General features: G+C 37.9%; 2 protein-coding genes across 4 annotated transcripts in view; one reads left to right on the top strand and one right to left on the bottom strand.

Annotated features, from left to right (window-relative positions):
- szl (sizzled) overlaps positions 1 to 5,774 on the bottom strand; it is a 6,288-nt gene extending 514 nt beyond the window's left edge. Inside the window, exons 1-3 of the mRNA XM_067436025.1 lie at positions 5,239 to 5,774; positions 3,907 to 4,076; positions 3,638 to 3,730 (exon numbers count right to left, since the gene is read on the bottom strand). Coding sequence (XP_067292126.1) covers positions 3,638 to 3,730; positions 3,907 to 4,076; positions 5,239 to 5,519 — 544 coding nt within the window. The 5' untranslated portion in view covers positions 5,520 to 5,774. The remainder of the gene's footprint in view (positions 1 to 3,637; positions 3,731 to 3,906; positions 4,077 to 5,238) is intronic.
- Positions 1 to 18,831, top strand: part of LOC137064601 (DNA-binding protein RFX7) — a 94,165-nt gene that overhangs the window by 43,510 nt on the left and 31,824 nt on the right. The window contains exon 1 of one of the 3 annotated variants that reach the window (XM_067436022.1): positions 13,040 to 13,514. The exons of 1 other annotated variant lie outside the window; for it this stretch is intronic. In XM_067436022.1, coding sequence (XP_067292123.1) covers positions 13,399 to 13,514 — 116 coding nt within the window. In that variant the 5' untranslated portion in view covers positions 13,040 to 13,398. Of the gene's footprint in view, positions 1 to 13,039; positions 13,515 to 18,831 lie in introns of those variants that run through there. One more of the 3 variants, XM_067436021.1, reaches the window with a different exon arrangement.

Raw genomic sequence — 18,831 nt, 5'->3', positions numbered from 1 at the left:
ACACACATCTACACCTCAGCACAACCACTAATGTCCATTAGGACACACAACACCGCATTAAAGGGAAACAACATATAAAAAATGTGTTATGAATTAGTTATAATAATGACGTTAGTCTCATAATTTCAACACTTTTGTGTCATTATGTCGTTATTTTCTGTCATAATTCAAACGTTTAAAGGGATAGTTCACTTTAAAATATAAATCCTGTCGTCCTTTACTCACCCTCAAGTTGTTTCAGACCTGTGTGAGTTTCTTTCTTCAGCTGAACACAAGGGAAGATATTTTGAAGAATGTCAGTAACCAATCAGTTAACTGGAGCCATTGACTTCCATAGGAGGAAAAAAAATACTGTAGGAGTCAATGGCTCCAGTTAACTGTTCGGTTACTGACATTCTTCAAAATATCTCCCCTTGTGTTCATCTGAAGAAAGAAACTCACACAGGTCTGAAACAACTTAAGGACGAGTAGAGGACGACAGGATTTACATTTTAAAGTGAACTATCCCTTTAAACGTTTGAATTATGACAGAAAATAACGACATAATGACACAAAAGTGTTGAAATAATATATGATAGTAAGTTATAATTATGACTAACACTATCTTATGACATAAAGCGACACCATTTTTACATAAAAGTTGAAATTATGAGGTAAAGTCGCAATTATGACATAAAAAGTTGCCATTATGAGAGTCAAAGTTATGACGCTAAATCAAACATGAGATTAAAAATTGAAATTATGAGATACTAAATTATGTTTCATGACATAAAAAGATTAAATTATTACATAAAAATGTGTAATTGACACTAAATCAAATATGAAAATTAAAAGATAAAAAGTTATAAAATAAAAAATAAAATTTGATTTACTAAGTTATAATTATGACTAATACTGTCTTATGACATAAAAAAAGACAAAATTATGGCATACAAAATTTAATTAACTGAGACATTTGTGGGATTATGGGATTAAAAATTGAAGATAGTTATAATTATGATTAAGTCTTAATTACGAAATCAAAAGTTGAAATTATGAGATACTAAATCAAAATATTAAAAAAAAATATATTGTTAAACACATTTGAAATTATGGCATACTAAGTCAAATATGAGATAAAAATGTTAACTTTTTGTTTAACCCTTTTTAATTACATACTTTTGACTTTTCATCTGATAAATCTGACTTAATATGTGATAATTTTGACTAATAATGATTTTCAAAACCCTCTCCCAAGCACACGGCAGCCTTTAAGATGGAGATGGGTATTAAGATGGATGTGGAGATGGATGTGGAGATGGAGATGGATGTGGAGATGGAGATGGATATTAAGATGGATGTGGAGATGGATGTGGAGATGAAGATGGATGTGGAGATGGATGTGGAGATGGATGTGGAGATGGATGTGGAGAAGGATGTGGAAAAGGAGATGGATGTGGAGATGAAGATGGATGTGGAGATGGAGATGGATGTGGAGATGGGTGTGGAGATGGATGTGGAGATGGATGTGGAGATGGAGATGGATATTAAGATGGATGTGGAGATGGATGTGGAGATGGAGATGGATATTAAGATGGATGTGGAGATGGATGTGGAGATGGATGTGGAGATGAAGATGGATATTAAGATGGATGTGGAGATGAAGATGGATGTGGAGATGGATGTGGAGATGAAGATGGATGTGGAGATGAAGATGGATGTGGAGATGGAGATGGATGTGGAGATGGGTGTGGAGATGGATGTGGAGATGGAGATGGATGTGGAGATGGATGTGGAGATGGATGTGGAGATGGAGATGGATGTGGAGATGGATGTGGAGATGGATGTGGAGAAGGAGATGGATATTAAGATGGATGTGGAGATGGATGTGGAGATGAAGATGGATATTAAGATGGATATTAAGATGGATGTGGAGATGGATGTGGAGATGAAGATGGATGTGGAGATGGATGTGGAGATGGATGTGGAGATGGATGTGGAGATGAAGATGGATGTGGAGATGGATGTGGAGATGGAGATGGATGTGGAGATGGATGTGGAGATGGATGTGGAGATGGAGATGGATGTGGAGATGGATGTGGAGATGGATGTGGAGATGAAGATGGATGTGGAGATGGATGTGGAGATGGAGATGGGTGTGGAGATGGATGTGGAGATGGATGTGGAGATGGAGATGGATATTAAGATGGATGTGGAGATGGATGTGGAGATGGATATTAAGATGGATGTGGAGATGGATGTGGAGATGGATGTGGAGATGAAGATGGATATTAAGATGGATGTGGAGATGGATGTGGAGATGAAGATGGATGTGGAGATGGATGTGGAGATGGATGTGGAGATGAAGATGGATGTGGAGATGGATGTGGAGATGAAGATGGATGTGGAGATGGAGAGATGGATGTGGAGATGGATATGGAGATGGATGTGGAGATGGAGATGGAGATGGATGTGGAGATGGAGATGGATGTGGAGATGGATGTGGAGATGGATGTGGAGATGGATGTGGAGATGGATGTGGATATTAAGATGGATGTGGATATTAAGATGGATGTGGAGATGGAGATGGATGTGGAGATGGATGTGGAGATGGATGTGGAGATGGATGTGGATATTAAGATGGATGTGGAGATGGATGTGGAGATGGATGTGGAGATGGATGTGGAGATGGAGATGGAGATGGATGTGGAGATGGAGATGGATGTGGAGATGGATGTGGAGATGGATGTGGAGATGGATGTGGAGATAAAGATGGATGTGGAGATGGATGTGGATATTAAGATGGATGTGGAGATGGATGTGGAGATGGATGTGGAGATGGAGATGGATGTGGAGATGGATGTGGATATTAAGATGGATGTGGATATTAGATGGATGTGGAGATGGAGATGGATGTGGAGATGGATGTGGATATTAAGATGGATGTGGAGATGGAGATGGATGTGGAGATGGAGATGGATGTGGAGATGGAGATGGATGTGGAGATGGATGTGGAGATGGATGTGGATATTAAGATGGATGTGGATATTAAGATGGATGTGGAGATGGAGATGGATGTGGAGATGGATGTGGAGATGGATGTGGAGATGGGATGGATGTGGAGATGGAGATGGATATTAGATGGATGTTGGATATTAAGATGGATGTGGAGATGGAGATGGATGTGGAGATGGAGATGGATGTGGAGATGGATGTGGAGATGGATGTGGATATTAAGATGGATGTGGATATTAAGATGGATGTGGAGATGGAGATGGATGTGGAGATGGATGTGGAGATGGATGTGGAGATGGAGATGGATGTGGAGATGGAGATGGATATTAAGATGGATGTGGATATTAAGATGGATGTGGATATTAAGATGGATGTGGAGATGGAGATGGATGTGGAGATGGAGATGGATGTGGAGATGGAGATGGATGTGGAGATGGATGTGGATATTAGATGGATGTGGATATTAAGATGGATGTGGAGATGGAGATGGATGTGGAGATGGATGTGGAGATGGATGTGGAGATGGTTGTGGAGATGGATGTGGAGATGGATGTGGAGATGGATGTGGAGATGGAGATGGATGTGGAGATGGATGTGGAGATGGATGTGGAGATGGATGTGGAGATGGATGTGTGCTGCTAACCGAAGTCGTTGAGGCAGAGGGCGTCCAGCACGGTTTTGAGAGACGGCGACTCCTCCACAGACGGGCAGCTCTGACACACGGGCTGAGGGAACTCTGCACACACAGATATATACGGTCAGATCATGCATTCACGTGTGTGTGTGTGTGTGTGTGTGTGTGTGTGTGTGTGTGTGTGTGTGTGTGTGTGGGTGTGTGTGTGTGTGTGTGTGTGTGTGTGTGTGTGTGTGTGTGTGTGTGTGTGTGTGGTGTGTGTGTGAGAGCGCGCTCACCTTTAGAGAAGGCGCTGATGTGTTTGGGCAGCGGTGTGAGGCACGTGTCCTCCTGCGCAGGGAAGCGTTCGCAGTTCAGCGCTTCGGGCCAAGCGTGTCCCTGACAGGCCAACACCGGAGCACAGCTTTCCCTCACGGCCACACACACACTCCGACACGGCTGGATGAACCTACACACACACACATGATGCATTCATTACACATCCCACAACCGAACGATGAATAATGACAGAATCAACCGATGTGCTGACTGAAATCTGCTGCAGTTTCCAGCCGTCATATATTTGTGCAAACATTTTTAGTGCAAGATTAATTTATAACAGATGATCAAACGTATTGATAAACGATGAAAAAAATCAATCTATATGTTTGTTGAAATGTGTTGAAATTTCCTGCAATCTAGGCTAAATTTTTATTTCACTACACTTTTAATGCATGATTTATTTATCAGATTTCAGATGATTAAACTGAATGATAAATGATTTTAAAAAATCTGCTGCAGTTTCATTAAAACCACTTTGTATATTTTACGACTTTTTTCCCATTAAAAGCATGATTTTATTGACATTTTTAGTGACTGATTCATTTATACACTAAGATCATTTCAGATGAAAAAATGGAACAATAAATGATTCAAAATCAATCAATATTTAGTCAATAAAAAAGTACAAACATGATTACACACTGCAAAAAATGCTCTTCTTACTCAGTATTTTTGTCTTGTTTCTAGTCAAAATATCTAAAAATTCTTACATTGAGAAACATTTACTAGACAAGAACAAATTATTGTCTTGTTTTGGGGAAAAATAACTCTAAATGAAGAGAGTTTTTGCTTAAAATAAGATAAATAATCTGCCAATGGGGTGAGAAAAATAATCTTAACTCAAACAGAAAACAAGATTATTTATCTTATTTTAAGCAAAAACTCTCTTCATTTTGAGTTATTTTTCCCAAAACAAGACAATTACTTTTGCTTGTCTAGTAAATGTTTCTCAATGTAAGAATTTTTAGATATTTTGACTAGAAACAAGACAAAAATACTGAGTAAGAAGCATTTTTTTGCAGTGTGAAGCTGTTTTGAAACAATAGTCATTGTAAAAGTGCAATATAAATACAGTTGATAGATAGATAGATAGATAGATAGATAGATAGATAGATAGATAGATAGATAGATAGATAGATAGATAGATAGATAGATAGATAGATAGATAGATAGATAGATAGACTGATAGATAGATAGATAGACTGATAGATAGATAGATAGACAGATAGACTGATAGACTGATAGATAGATAGATAGATAGACTGATAGACTGATTGCTGTGCTCGTACCTGTCCAGGCAGACGGGGGCGATGAGCGAGCAGACGAAGGCCCGGGCCTGAGGATGGCAGCCGGTGTGGAGCAGAGTCCTCCAGTCCTCTGAGTTTGGCACCGCTTCCTCCAGGCTGCTGTGGCCCAAAAGATTCGGCAAACGCATCTCCGAATACGGCACGTCCTGGCAGAGGCCCATCTGGGGCGGCACGGGCACGCAGCGGGTGGTCTGGCCCAGGTCGAAGGCCTCGGCGTGGGCCGCGAGAGACAGCAGGAGCACCAGCAGGCTGGAGAGATCCATGATGATGAGTGAGTGAGTGAGAGTGTGTGTGTGTGTGTGTGTGTGAGAGTGTCTTTATATAGGGGCGGGCAGATGTTATCAACGACACATCTGAGGGACGCAGACAGGGTGACGAGCAGGAGATAACGGGCCGCAGACGGGGGGTGTGAGGGGGCACGTTACACACACTATCAAAGAGACACACTTTTCACATACTCTATTTATTACATAAAGACTAAACCAAATCATAAGTTATATCTCATAATCTCATCGCAAGTGTTAATGTTACTACATGACCTACACTGTAAAAAATATTGTTAATAAGTTTCCTGGTTGCCTGGAGTTCATTAAAATTAAAAAATTGAGTTAATACAATGAACATTTTTGAGATTTGACAACCTTTATTCAAATGTTATTAAAATATGTAAGCATACTGTGTGTTTTATTTGTGATGACACAGCCATTGTGCTATTTTCATGATTTATCACATTTTATATGTGGTTCAGATACAATAATATTTTGAGTTTTCTATTTATTAAACCAATTTCCTTCATTGTATCAACTCACATTTTTAATTTCAATAAACTTAAAATATTAAGGCAACCAGGATACTTACTTTTATAAGTTAAACCAACAAAAAAATGTTTTACAGTGTACTATTTGCCAAAATATACAACAATGATGCTGTTTTAACTATGTTAAAAATTGTTAATCAAAATAAAGCTGAAATATTAGACGCAATTGACGAAATCGAGATGTGAAGTACTAAAATCACTAAAAATGAATAAAAGGTAAATAGAAATAAAAAATATTAATAAAATTGACAAAAGCACATAACAAAATGACTACACTGTAAAAAAATTGGTTTTTTGTTTAACTTAAAATTTTAAAATTTAAAATTTTGAGTTTATTGAAATAAAAAATGTGAGTTGATACAATGAAGGAAGTTTGTTTAATAAATAGAAACTCAAAATATTATTGTATCTGAACCACATAAAACATGATAAATCATGAAAATAGCACAATTTGGCTGCGTCATCACAAATAAAACACACAATTACCCAATATGCTTACAAAATCTTTTAATAATATTTTAATAAAGGTTGTTGAATCTCAAAAAATGTTCATTGTATTAACTCAAAATTTTAATTTCAATGAACTCAACATTTTAAGGCAACCAGGTCACTTTTTTGTAAATATTTTTTTACAGTGTACACGTAAACTAAAATTAAAAAGACACTTAAAATCTAAAAAAAAAAAAATGATCATTCACACCATTAATAAATATTATATTAGAATAATCAAAAATAAACATTTAAGCTTATAAAACTTACGCTAAAATCAGAAATATAGAAATAAAGGTAAATAGAAATATATATATATAGCAAAAGCACGTAACTTAATATTAAAACAAACTAAAATGAAAATAAAAAATAAAAGCTACTTTAAAATGTTATTAAATACTATATTAGAATACAAATAATAAGAAAGCTTATGAAAAGCACAACAACTAAAATAAAAATGACAAAAGCACATTAAAAAATGACTAAAATACAGCTTCAGTCACATGTGCAGTGTCACTTCAGATGATGAAACTTAAACATGATAAATCAGTCAATATGTTGGTTTAGATTTGCTCGCAGTTTCATGCAATTTAGACCAAATCACTCTAAGTTTTTGTGACATATGAGGACCCAAGTGTGTATAATGCCATGGGTATGACACAGGTATTACAGGAGAGGGTGAAATATGAGGACATTACCCATGGCCCCACTTTACAAAAGGCTTATAAATCACACAGGAGGAGTTTTTATGAGAAAGTAAAAATGCAGAATGTTTCCTGTGATGGGTAGGTTTAGGGGCTGTGTGTGTGTGTGTACGTTCAGCGCCTCTTCAGCTGGTGACGCTCTAACCAAAGCAGACGGTTTCTGTGGTAAGCGGCGAGGCGAGGACGCGTGTCTGGTCTGACTGGAGGCCGGTGGGCAGACAGGCGTCTCCATTACTCCGACAGCTCCTCTGTCTCCATCTGAGCTTCCTCTGCCAGCGAGAGCTCTCCAGCTGCCTGTCTGCGGTCTACCTGTCCACCTTTGATCTGACCATTCGTATTCAGATGTCCCGCTAATGTCTCAGACGTGCTTAACACAGCGTACTTCACTGGATTATCTCACATTAGTGCTCGTGACATTAGCATTTACAGCTTCTGCGGGTCCCTCTGGCTAAAGCAGCGTCTACAGGGAGCTGGAATAATAATAATAATCATACATTTTATTTATAAAGCACTTTACATTTTAAAGAAAATCTCAAAGTGCTACAAAGAAAGGAAAAAAATAATAATAATAAACTAAATGTTTCTCGAACATGTGTTGGCTGTGAAAGCTTTTACTGATAACTTTGAAAACAGTATGACGGTTTGATCAAACCGAATGATGAATAATGGAAATATGTAACAATATGTTGGTGGCAATCTATGCAATTTAGTCAAAACAACTCTAAATATCACTTCATATTTTTAAATATAATAATTTGGGCAAACATTATTGTTGTGAAATGGCAAAACTACAAAACTTTGGGTCTCGAATCTCTTTCCAGGCCTCTCAGAAGATTATAATATTGGACATTTAAATGTTAAACTGCATCTCGAGCTACTATTTTAATGTGTTTTTTTTATCAGCTAATAATAATAATCAGGAACTGTGTGGAATGTATTTGTACTTTTTGCAATGAAATACAGTAGAAGTAAATTTCATTGCAAAAAGTACAAATATAGTTCCTTATTATTTGTCACAAATGTATATTTTCAGTTATGCTTTTAGCAGATGTGGAAAAAAAAAACATTTGTGACAAATAATGATGAATAGTGAGCATATATTTGGTTGAAATCTGCTATTTAGCATCAAAAAAGATCTAAATTATGTACACAACTGTACACATTTTTACAGATTTGATCTGAAATGGATAATGCACGTTAGTGTCAGAAAACACTGCAAAAAACGCTCTTCTTACTCAGTATTTTTGTCTTCTTTCTAGTCAAAATATCAATAAATTCTTACATTAAGAAAGATTTACTAGACAAGTACAAATGATTGTCTTGTTTTGGGCAAAAATAACTCAAAATGAAGAGAGTTTTTGCTTAAAATAAGATTAATAATCTGCCAATGGGGTGAGAAAAATAATCTTAATTCAAACAGAAAACAAGATTATTTTTCTCACCCCATTGGCAGATTATTGATCTTATTTTAAGCAAAAACTCTCTTCATTTTGAGTTATTTTTCCCCAAAACAAGGCAATAGTTTGTACTAGTCCAGTAAATACTTCTTATATTAAGAATTTTTAGATGTTTGGACTCGAAACAAGACACAAATACTGAGTAAGAAGAGCGTTTTTTGCAGTGCACTGGCATAAGTTTTTTGTGGGACTTGACTAAGATTAAAGTCTGGAGGATTTAACACACGAGATGAGTTTATGACGAGAGCGCACATTGGGATGATTTTAAACGAGCCGGTGTAAAGTCTGCGGCGGTGTCCCGTCGGCCCCGGGCCCCTGAGCCGCTTTAGTGCCCTATACACAGACGGCAGCTACTGAGGGACCTAACTGGGCAATTAGAGACACAGGCCCATTTAGGAGCACAATAGGGTCGATGCGTCAGGTTAAGCACCCCTCTCTCCGCTGATTACCCCCCGGGTGTGTGTTATTCTTTATAACGGCCCCTCTCCGGCCTGCTAATGGGACTCGTTCAGTCGGTCTGTTTGAGCTCAAGACTGCGTCTGATCCGGCGGGACTATCTGAGGAACTCAAAGTGCAGTAGTGTGCTGCATTGTTGTTTATTCATTTATAAAGCACGTTTAAAACAACCAAGGCTGACCAAAGTTCTGTACAAGGCAATACATGATACAAGACAAAAACACTCGTGTTAAACGCTATAGTCAATAAGTGTTCTTTAGATTTTAAATTAGAGAGAGATGGCACCGTTCTGAAATCGGTAGGCTATGCCGAAGTTTTGGGCCTGAATGCTCTGTCTGTTTCAGTTTAGGACCGAAGTGACCTTGATGGAATATGCATATTTAGCATGTCAGAACGATAACCAGGTGCTAGGCCATTTAAAGACTTAAATTGTTGTGACAGGGCCACATTTTGTGCAAAAAAAGTATGCTTGTTTAAGCAAATAATGAGTGCATTGCATTGTGGGATTGAGTATTCAGTGCATTTTTGTATTGTCAGGTTTTATTTGTATTTGTTTTATTGGCCCAACTGTATATGTGACCTTAAGAACTTACATTAAACAATAAGTGCAATGTACCTACTGTGTCCAAATTGTCTTGCAAAGCACTTGTGCTGATATTTAGGTGTGGTGTGTGTGAGTTTAAGGCCAGGGTTAGGTGTAAGGGAAGTGCCAACCGTGTAATTACAAATGTAACTACAGAAATTAATTACAGACGTAATTACAAGCAGGTATTTTTAAAAATGTAAGTACACAATAAGTGCATTGTATCAAATGATTAATTAAAATGTTAGTACATAGTAGTTAAGGCCACCTAATATAAAGTGGGTCCGTTTTATTTTTTATTTTTATTTTTTATTGACAAAAAGACATAAAAACCATAATAGTGCAGTAACTGACAATCTTGTAATTCCATAAATCCAGAAGTGAATTAAGAAATAAAAGTGTGTGAATGTATAGGCGTGTGTGTGTGTGTGCGTATGCATGAGCAAATTGAACCATTTACTATTTATTATTTTATCACTACCATCCTCATTACCATCACTGCCACACTGCAAAAAATGCTCTTCTTACTTAGTTTTTTTGTCTTGTTTCTAGTCCAAACATCTAAAAATGAAGTGAGTTTTTGCTTAAAATAAGCTAAATAATCTGCCAATGGGGTGAGAAAATAATGTTGTTTTAAGGTTATTTTTCTTACCCCAATGGCAGATTATTTAAGCAAAAACTCTCTTAATTTTGAGTTATTTCTTCTCAAAACAAGACAATAATTTTACTTGTCTACTAAATGTTTCTTAATGTAAGAATTTTTAGATGTCTGGACTAGAAACAAGACAAAAATACTGAGTAAGAAAAGCATTTTTTGCAGTGCATCACTCCTCACCATTGTATTAGTCAGTCGTAGTTTTTTTTTTTCTCCATGTAATATTTATAATTTATCATTGTCACCACTTTCAATGGATCCATTAGTTTCAGATAGTACGATGATAATAATATAAGATAACCCTCCCCCACATCTTGTCAGTCCCTATACTGTCCTAGACTTTATTTATTTATTTTTAGTGTGCATTTAAAGAAGGGGGACATTGTGCGAGTTTCTCAAACTTGGGACAGAGATGCTGTCCTAGTTAAACCACTTCTCACCTATCTTGCGTGAGTGCTTGGTGTTTATGAGGTTTTTCAATGTATATATACTTTGTATATAAAATACATATAAAATGTAATATATACAATGTATATAAACTTTTTTTTAAAACATGTTGTTTTTTCATGGCAACTTTTTTTATACTATTATGGTCTTTATTAATGTTTCGAATCTGCTTTTTTATTATGTATAGTTTTAGTTTTAATTGTAGCTTAACTTTTAGTAATTGTGTTTTGTTATTTATTCTTTTATACGTTTTTTAAAATGATGCTTCATTTTAATTTTCATGCGCATTTTATGAGCGTGCATTTATTTTATATACTATTATAGTCTCTATTAATGTTTTGAATGAGCTTTTTAATGTGCTTTTGTCATTTTATATAGAAGTATAGCGATGTATAGAGGGCCGGTGTATAGTTAATAACAGCAGAGGGCGGTATAGAGATGTATAGAGGGCCGGTGTATAGTTAATAACAGCAGAGGGCGGTATAGAGATGTATAGAGGGCCGGTGTATAGTTAACAACAGCAGAGGGCAGTAGAGATGTATAGAGGGCCGGTGTATAGTTAACAACAGCAGAGGGCAGTAGAGATGTATAGAGGGCCGGTGTATAGTTAATAACAGCAGAGGGCAGTATAGAGATGTATAGAGGGCCGGTGTATAGTTAATAACAGCAGAGGGCAGTATAGAGATGTATAGAGGGCCGGTGTATAGTTAATAACAGCAGAGGGCAGTATAGAGATGTATAGAGGGCCGGTGTATAGTTAATAACAGCAGAGGGCAGTATAGAGATGTATAGAGGGCCGGTGTATAGTTAATAACAGCAGAGGGCAGTATAGAGATGTATAGAGGGCCGGTGTATAGTTAATAACAGCAGAGGGCAGTATAGAGATGTATAGAGGGCCGGTGTATAGTTAATAACAGCAGAGGGCAGTATAGAGATGTATAGAGGGCCGGTGTATAGTTAACAACAGCAGAGGGCGGTATAGAGATGTATAGAGGGCCGGTGTATAGTTAATAACAGCAGAGGGCAGTATAGAGATGTATAGAGGGCCGGTGTATAGTTAATAACAGCAGAGGGCAGTATAGAGATGTATAGAGGGCCGGTGTATAGTTAACAACAGCGGAGGGCGGTATAGAGATGTATAGAGGGCCGGTGTATAGTTAATAACAGCAGAGGGCGGTATAGAGATGTATAGAGGGCCGGTGTATAGTTAATAACAGCAGAGGGCGGTATAGAATTATTTTGGTGTTCAAAGATTCACTGTTCAAGATTTAAATAACTGTATCGGCATGTTTAAATGATTTACATTGCCAAACATTTATTCATTTATCATTGATCAATAACATGCAATAAAATCAGACATGCAATGTCCTTTGTGTGATATTATTACTGTACCATGGTACAATGCTGGCACTTTTTAGTTTTAAAGTAGGTTAATGATAATTACTATACCCACAACCCAAATCCCTACAGTAACCTTTGGGCATTTTTAGATTTTAATAACGATTTTATGAATCTTTTTTTCTCCTAATGTGTGTGATTTCCAGCTTTTGCTGATCTACAAAAAGATACTATAGCATTATATTATTTTCAGATAAAGCTATATACCATGGTACACTGCAAAAAAATGCTCTTCTTACTCTGAAATGTTGTCTTGTTTCTAGTCTAAATATCTAACAATTCTTAAATCAAGATGCATTTACTAGATCAGTAAAACGACATGAGATATTTTTTTCTTGTTTTGTTGAAAATAAAATCTAAATGAAGTGAGTTTTTACTTAAAACAGGCAAAATGATCTGCCAATGGGGTGAGAAAAATAAGTGTTTCTTGTTTCAGTCCCAATCAGAAATAAGATTATTTTTCTCACCCCTTTGGCAGATCATTTAGCCTGTTTTAAGCAAAAACAGTAATTTTTTCCAAAAAACAAACAAAAATATCTTATGTCATTTTACTTATCTAGTAAATGCATCTTGATTTAAGAATATTTAGATATTTGGACTGGAAACAAGACAAAAATACTAAATAAGAAGATAATTTTTGCAGTGTTTTGGAACATCACTGTGGTAGTAATCACTTTTTTTTGAAAATGTAAGTAAAAAAACCCAACCCAAACTCTGCCCTTAAACGTTTATTGTACATTTTTGTAACAATAAACCACGTTTTACGTTTATTTATGAAAAAAGGGAGGTTTTGTTTACTTTAGAGGACCATTTTCAGCAGAAGTGTAGCTAAGGTTACACCACACGCGAGCGCGCACACGCCCGTGCGCATGCGCAGTGTCCGCCTGCAGCTCGGTCCGTGGCGGCTGCTGCTGCTGTTTGTGTCCGCCGCACCGATAATCTCCGTGTTTTTTTCCGCCGCGTTCTCGCCCCGCCGCGGTTTATGCGTCCGAATCTGACCGCCGAGCCCGTGCTGCTCGGTCCAGACTCCCGGTAAAGGCTCGTCTCCCCTCGGCTGCGGGCGTTATGCGCTCGAATGAGGCCTACATGCTGAAGCTGTCCTCCTCTTCCTCCCGCTCCTCCTCCTCCTCCCGTGCATGAATCTCACCGTGATGGCTGATGATCAACAACAACAGCCCGGTGCTCCCGGTGCGTCCCTGCAGAGCCTCGAGGCGACGGCGCTGCAGTACAACAAGATCAAGAACTCCATTTGGTGAGAGATCCGATCGCGAAAACACCTTGCGTGCGTCTGATGGCTGGCACTTGTAACGGGATGTCTGATGGCATTGCATGCTATGTTGGATTGTTTACAGCCTTATTCCAACTGCACAGCAGGCCTGTATCTGATTTCAGGGCATGCATTATCAGATTTCAGTTGCACTGGTTGTGTGATTTGATCTCATTGATTATCTGGACGTCAGATGTCATTGCACAGCTAATCTAATTTCAGATGCAAGTAAATTCAGTGCATGTGATTATGTCTGATCTCTAATTGCATTGCATGGCTTGTCTGACTTTAAGTTGCAGTGGATGTCTGATTTAATTGCATGGACTTATTTAATGTCATATTGCATATCTGATTTCAATGCATATATGTATTAAATGCACGTGGATGTCTGTTTTCAGTTGTAATACATGCATTATTTTGGATGGAGTCTGATTTTATCTTATTGGTTTTCTTATGCCGCTGCATGTCAGATGTCATCGTATAACACATCTGATTGTAGTGCATGGGGACGGTCTAAGGGTTTTTGGCAGGCCATGGGATGTATGATTTCAGTGGCATTGGATAGGATTTTATTTATCCAAGCATGCTGATTTTATTGCACTTTCTGATGGCATATCTGGTTTAAAATGCATGCAATATCTGATTTCATTGCACGCATTTATGCCTGATTTCTAATTGCATTGCATTTTGATATCTGATTTCAGGTGGAGGCATGATTTTATTGCATGAGTTTGATTTTCTTTTGCCATTGGATGTCAGACGTCTTTGCATAACATCTGATTTTTAATGTATGACGTCTGATATCATGGATTGTATGATTTTGTTGCACTGGACGTATGATTTCAGTGTCTTGATTATGTCTGATTTCTAAAGGAGTGTCTGATTTTATGGCATGGATTTTCTGTTTTCACACTGCATGGCTTGTCGTGGCGTAGGGTGTCAAAGCCCACTTGTAATTTCATTTTCATTTCATTCTGTTTTATTGACAGGAAATGAGGTATAAGTGGTCTTTCAAAGTCAATTAGATATCTAGTTCAACTGAAATAAGACATCACATGCAATGATAGCACTTAGACTTAAAGGGTTAGTTCACCAAAAAATGACAATTATTTCATTTATTACTAGGGCTGTGTATTGCCAAGACTCTGGCGATACAATACGTATCACGATACAGGGGTTACGATACAATATATTGCGATATTGTAAGAGAGGCGATATATATTGCGATATTTCTTTTTTGTGTGTTTTTGTTTTTTATAATTTAAAAGAATAAAGAACACCACCATAAGCCTAAAACACGAGACAAAGTATTTTATTTAATTAATACTAGGGATGGGACGAAATATCGTTTGACAAAATATCGCGATACAAAACGTGACGAAATGCATCGAGGTCGAAAAAAATGTATCGCGAAATAAAGATAGATGGCACTGCTGCATGATTTGCGTAGAATGAGGGTGGGGTGCAGCAGCAAACATTAATAGGGAAAGAAAAGGGTTGACATTAGCATTAATATTCTAAACCAAAAATGCAGTTATTGCCTACATAAGCTACCCTATTTTCTGTTAAACATTTATTAGACTCCAGAAAGAAAAGTGTGTTTTTTCACTGAGCACATTCTCTGCAGTCTGAGCGCGATGCACTGAATCTCACTCTCGCTCATGTCTGAGGTAAATCATTAACACCATCACCACGCTTACAGTACACGTGTTTTATTGAACTAAATACATTACAATCGGCTAAAACGAATGCACAGGTTACTTTCCTGAACAAGCGCGCTCCGGAGTCGTCCGTGTTCTTCACACTGTCCACGTGAATCGCGGCACAGTTCGGCGCGCACACGCAAAATACCGGCAGTTCAACAGGAAATGCGGATCTCTTAAAGGGGCCGCACTATATTCCTCCTCTTGTAATATGGACCTCCTCCAGGTATGGTGTGGTTCTGGTTCGCTCACCGGTACACATTAACAATTTTTCATACGAACTTTGCCCTGTTCTGAATTAAACTGCCAGTGTAAAAACTCCCTTTATATTCTTAAAATGAGAGAAATCACTAACAGTTACTTACTCATTATTTTTAAGTTTAGGCTTAAGAGACAATTTCTTAGATAAATATATCTATGACCTTTGATATGTCTAGTCTACATGCTGTATTAATTATTATTGAATAAGTATGGTTTCACTAATAATAAATGTACATTTCCATAAAGCATGCATATTTGTCCATACCTATGTTGATTAGAGTATTAAAAACTTAATTTGAACTTAATTTAAGATACATTTACAATTGCTAAAAAGGTGCGATTTAAAATCGAGTTAACTCATGACAATCATGCAGTTAATCGCGATTCAATATTTTAATCGATTGACAGCCCTACAGTGCCCTCCACAATTATTGGCACCCCTGTTTAAGATGTGGTCGCGGACTTCTAAAAATTCTTCTTCTTTTTTAAACAACATAGAACCAAAATGCAAAAAAAGAGAAAAATCCTACCTTTCGTTTAAGTTTATTACTTTGGTGGTAAAAAAAAATCACAGATTTGAAAAAAATAAAAATAAAATTTGATATCGTATCGTGACGTATCGTATCGTAACCCTGGCATATCGAGGTGCATCGTATCGTGAGTTTAAGTGTATCGTCCCATCCCTAATTAATACAGTATAATTTATAACACTAATCATATGCAATGTGCAATCTAAGTTGAGGGAAATGTAAAGTGACTGCAGGATTCTTTGTGTGTATATGTTTTAAAGGTTCACAGTATAGCAGTGGCTATTTAACAACAGAAAGTGCAGTCCATTTCATGACTGAATGACTGTTTTATATTTAACACAGTAGCCCCGATCACACAGAACGCGTTTTTGCAGCGAGAGGCCTTCTTTGAATGGGTTTCGTTTGGCAGAGAGCGTTATGCGCGCTGCTTATGCGCCCTGGGCGCCTCGCGTTTCTGAAGGAGCGCTCCGAGCGCATGAAGTGGAAAAAAGTCAGCTCTGAGCGGAAAAGCGCACAACATCATCACGCTTATTTTCTGTTGTCCAAACAAATGAATGAAGCAGCGGGCCTTCCGTTGTGTTGACCGTTACAGTGATTTGACTGACAGTACAGGTGATTCGGGGGTTGCCTAGAAACATTAAAGCGCACTGCTCATTTTTGAATGAGAAAACGCCGACCAAAAAAGGGAGTGCGGTGCGCCTCGCGTTTTCGAACCTGAAAAACGCGTTCTGTGTAATTGGACCCTAAAGCTGTTTTCTATAAAGCAGTCTATTGTATAAAGTGCTGTTTCAAGTAACGTTACTGAGCTGTAGAGCTGGTCGTCATATCCACATCGCTATGATCTTTCGTTCTCCTGCCACCGCTGTCAGTTTTGGTGTGTGTTTATTTTGTTACTGAGAGGAAAGCGTGCAGTCTATTCTATCGAAACGCTTCTCAGCAGCGCGGGTGACGTCAGGATGATAAGCGAGCTCTGTTTCAGTGTGTTTCCCGAGTATTAGATTATAACTTGGCCTATTTTGCAAACAAAATTATTCTTGTCGATTTCCTTAGTGGCTTCTTTTTAGCTGAAGCCAACATGAGTCCACACTTCAGCTCTGTATACTGCAGGAGCGGGATAATGCTATCGTCTTAAGAGCTGGGTTTGCTAATGTAAACACTAGCGATGCACTTTCACCTTGCGCTTCTCCGGGTCCGCGTCCGTTATGCGTTCTGAGATAACACTGCCATCTAGCGGTTGGGTGTTATACAGTCTGTGGTTTAAACCGAACACAAAGCCACGAATCTTGGATGTAAATAAATAAATAAATAAATATCGATACAGCGTTTTTGAGAATCGATACAGTATCGCCAAACATAATATCGCGATATTCACGTGTATCGATATTTTCTTACACCCCTATTTATTACTTATAATTAACCCGTCAGACCTCCGTTCATCTTCAGAACACAGATGAAGATATTTTAGTGTAAAGCTGAGAAAGGCTTCAGATAGGCCTCCATTGGCCTTCAGTCCATTCCCACTCACAAGACCCATAAAGGCCCTAAACACATCGACACACAGCCCATCTCACTACAGCGGCTGGACAATCACTTTACAATGAGACGAGAAGAGTTATTGTGCGCAAAAAAAAAATCTAAATAATGACTTTATCCACCAAGTTATTGACGTGAATGTGACGAGAATATGACGCAGCTCCGCCGTTCATGACCCGAAGAGGAGGAGCGAGACCGACACGGAAGACAATAACTCGGCGGATAAAGGCATTATTTAGATTTTTGAACTATTCTCGTGGCGTTGTAAAGTGATAGTCCAGCCGCTGTAGTGAGATGGGCTGTGTGTCGATGTGTTTAGGGCCTTTATGGGTCTTGTGAGTGGGAATGGACTGAATGCCAATGGAGGCCTATCTGAAGCCTTTCTCAGCTTTACACTAAAATATCTTCATCTGTGTTCTGAAGATGAACGGAGGTCTGACGGGTGTCCGACCGCATGAGGGAGAGGAATTAATGATATAATCTTCATTTTTGGGTGAACTAACCCTTTAAACGCTGTGCAATTGAAATCAGACATCATTCATATGCAATTAAATCATATATTATATGAATATGCAGTGACATCAGAATCCATGATGTACACTTTATTTTTCACTTAACCTAAGATGTCCATAAAAGCTTTTGTCCAGAACCAACAGGCAGGTGTAGTAGAAATGCACGTACCCTGACTCGACCCTTGACCCCGTCGTTAAGAAAAGCCCTGTTCTTTCTATGAACTCATTTATCTAAAAGGGTTATTTCACCCAAAAATGAAATGTCTGTCATTAACTCCTCTCCCTAATGTCGCTCCACACCCGTAAGACCTCCGTTCATCTTCACACACAGTTTAAGATATTTTATATTTAGTCCGAGAGCGTATGCAAGTGTATGCACACTATACTGTCCATGTCCAGAAAGGGAATAAAAACATCATCACAGTAGTCTTGTATTGATCTAACAATAACTTTAATGATAACTAAACTAACATTAACACCAAGAACGATAACTTTAACGATAACAATATTAGCATTGAAAAGACCAAAAATAACAAAAACTACGACTTTATTCAGCATTGTCTTCATTGTCAACGGATCGCCAATGTCTCGTGATTTCAGCAGTTTGACACGCGATCTGAATCATGAGTCGATTCACTGACTCATAACCGTTTGAATCTTTATTTGAGGATTGAACACAAACGCGGAAGAGAAGCCAATGCTGAATAAAGTCGTAGTTTTTGTTATTTTTGGACCCAAATGTATTTTGGATGCTTCAAGAGAC

The sequence above is a fragment of the Pseudorasbora parva genome, chromosome 25, assembly GCF_024679245.1.
Source record: "Pseudorasbora parva isolate DD20220531a chromosome 25, ASM2467924v1, whole genome shotgun sequence".
Classification (NCBI taxonomy): Eukaryota; Metazoa; Chordata; class Actinopteri; order Cypriniformes; family Gobionidae; genus Pseudorasbora; species Pseudorasbora parva.
The sequence above is the reverse complement of the archived record's forward strand: the minus strand, read 5'-3'. Positions and strand labels throughout refer to the sequence as shown.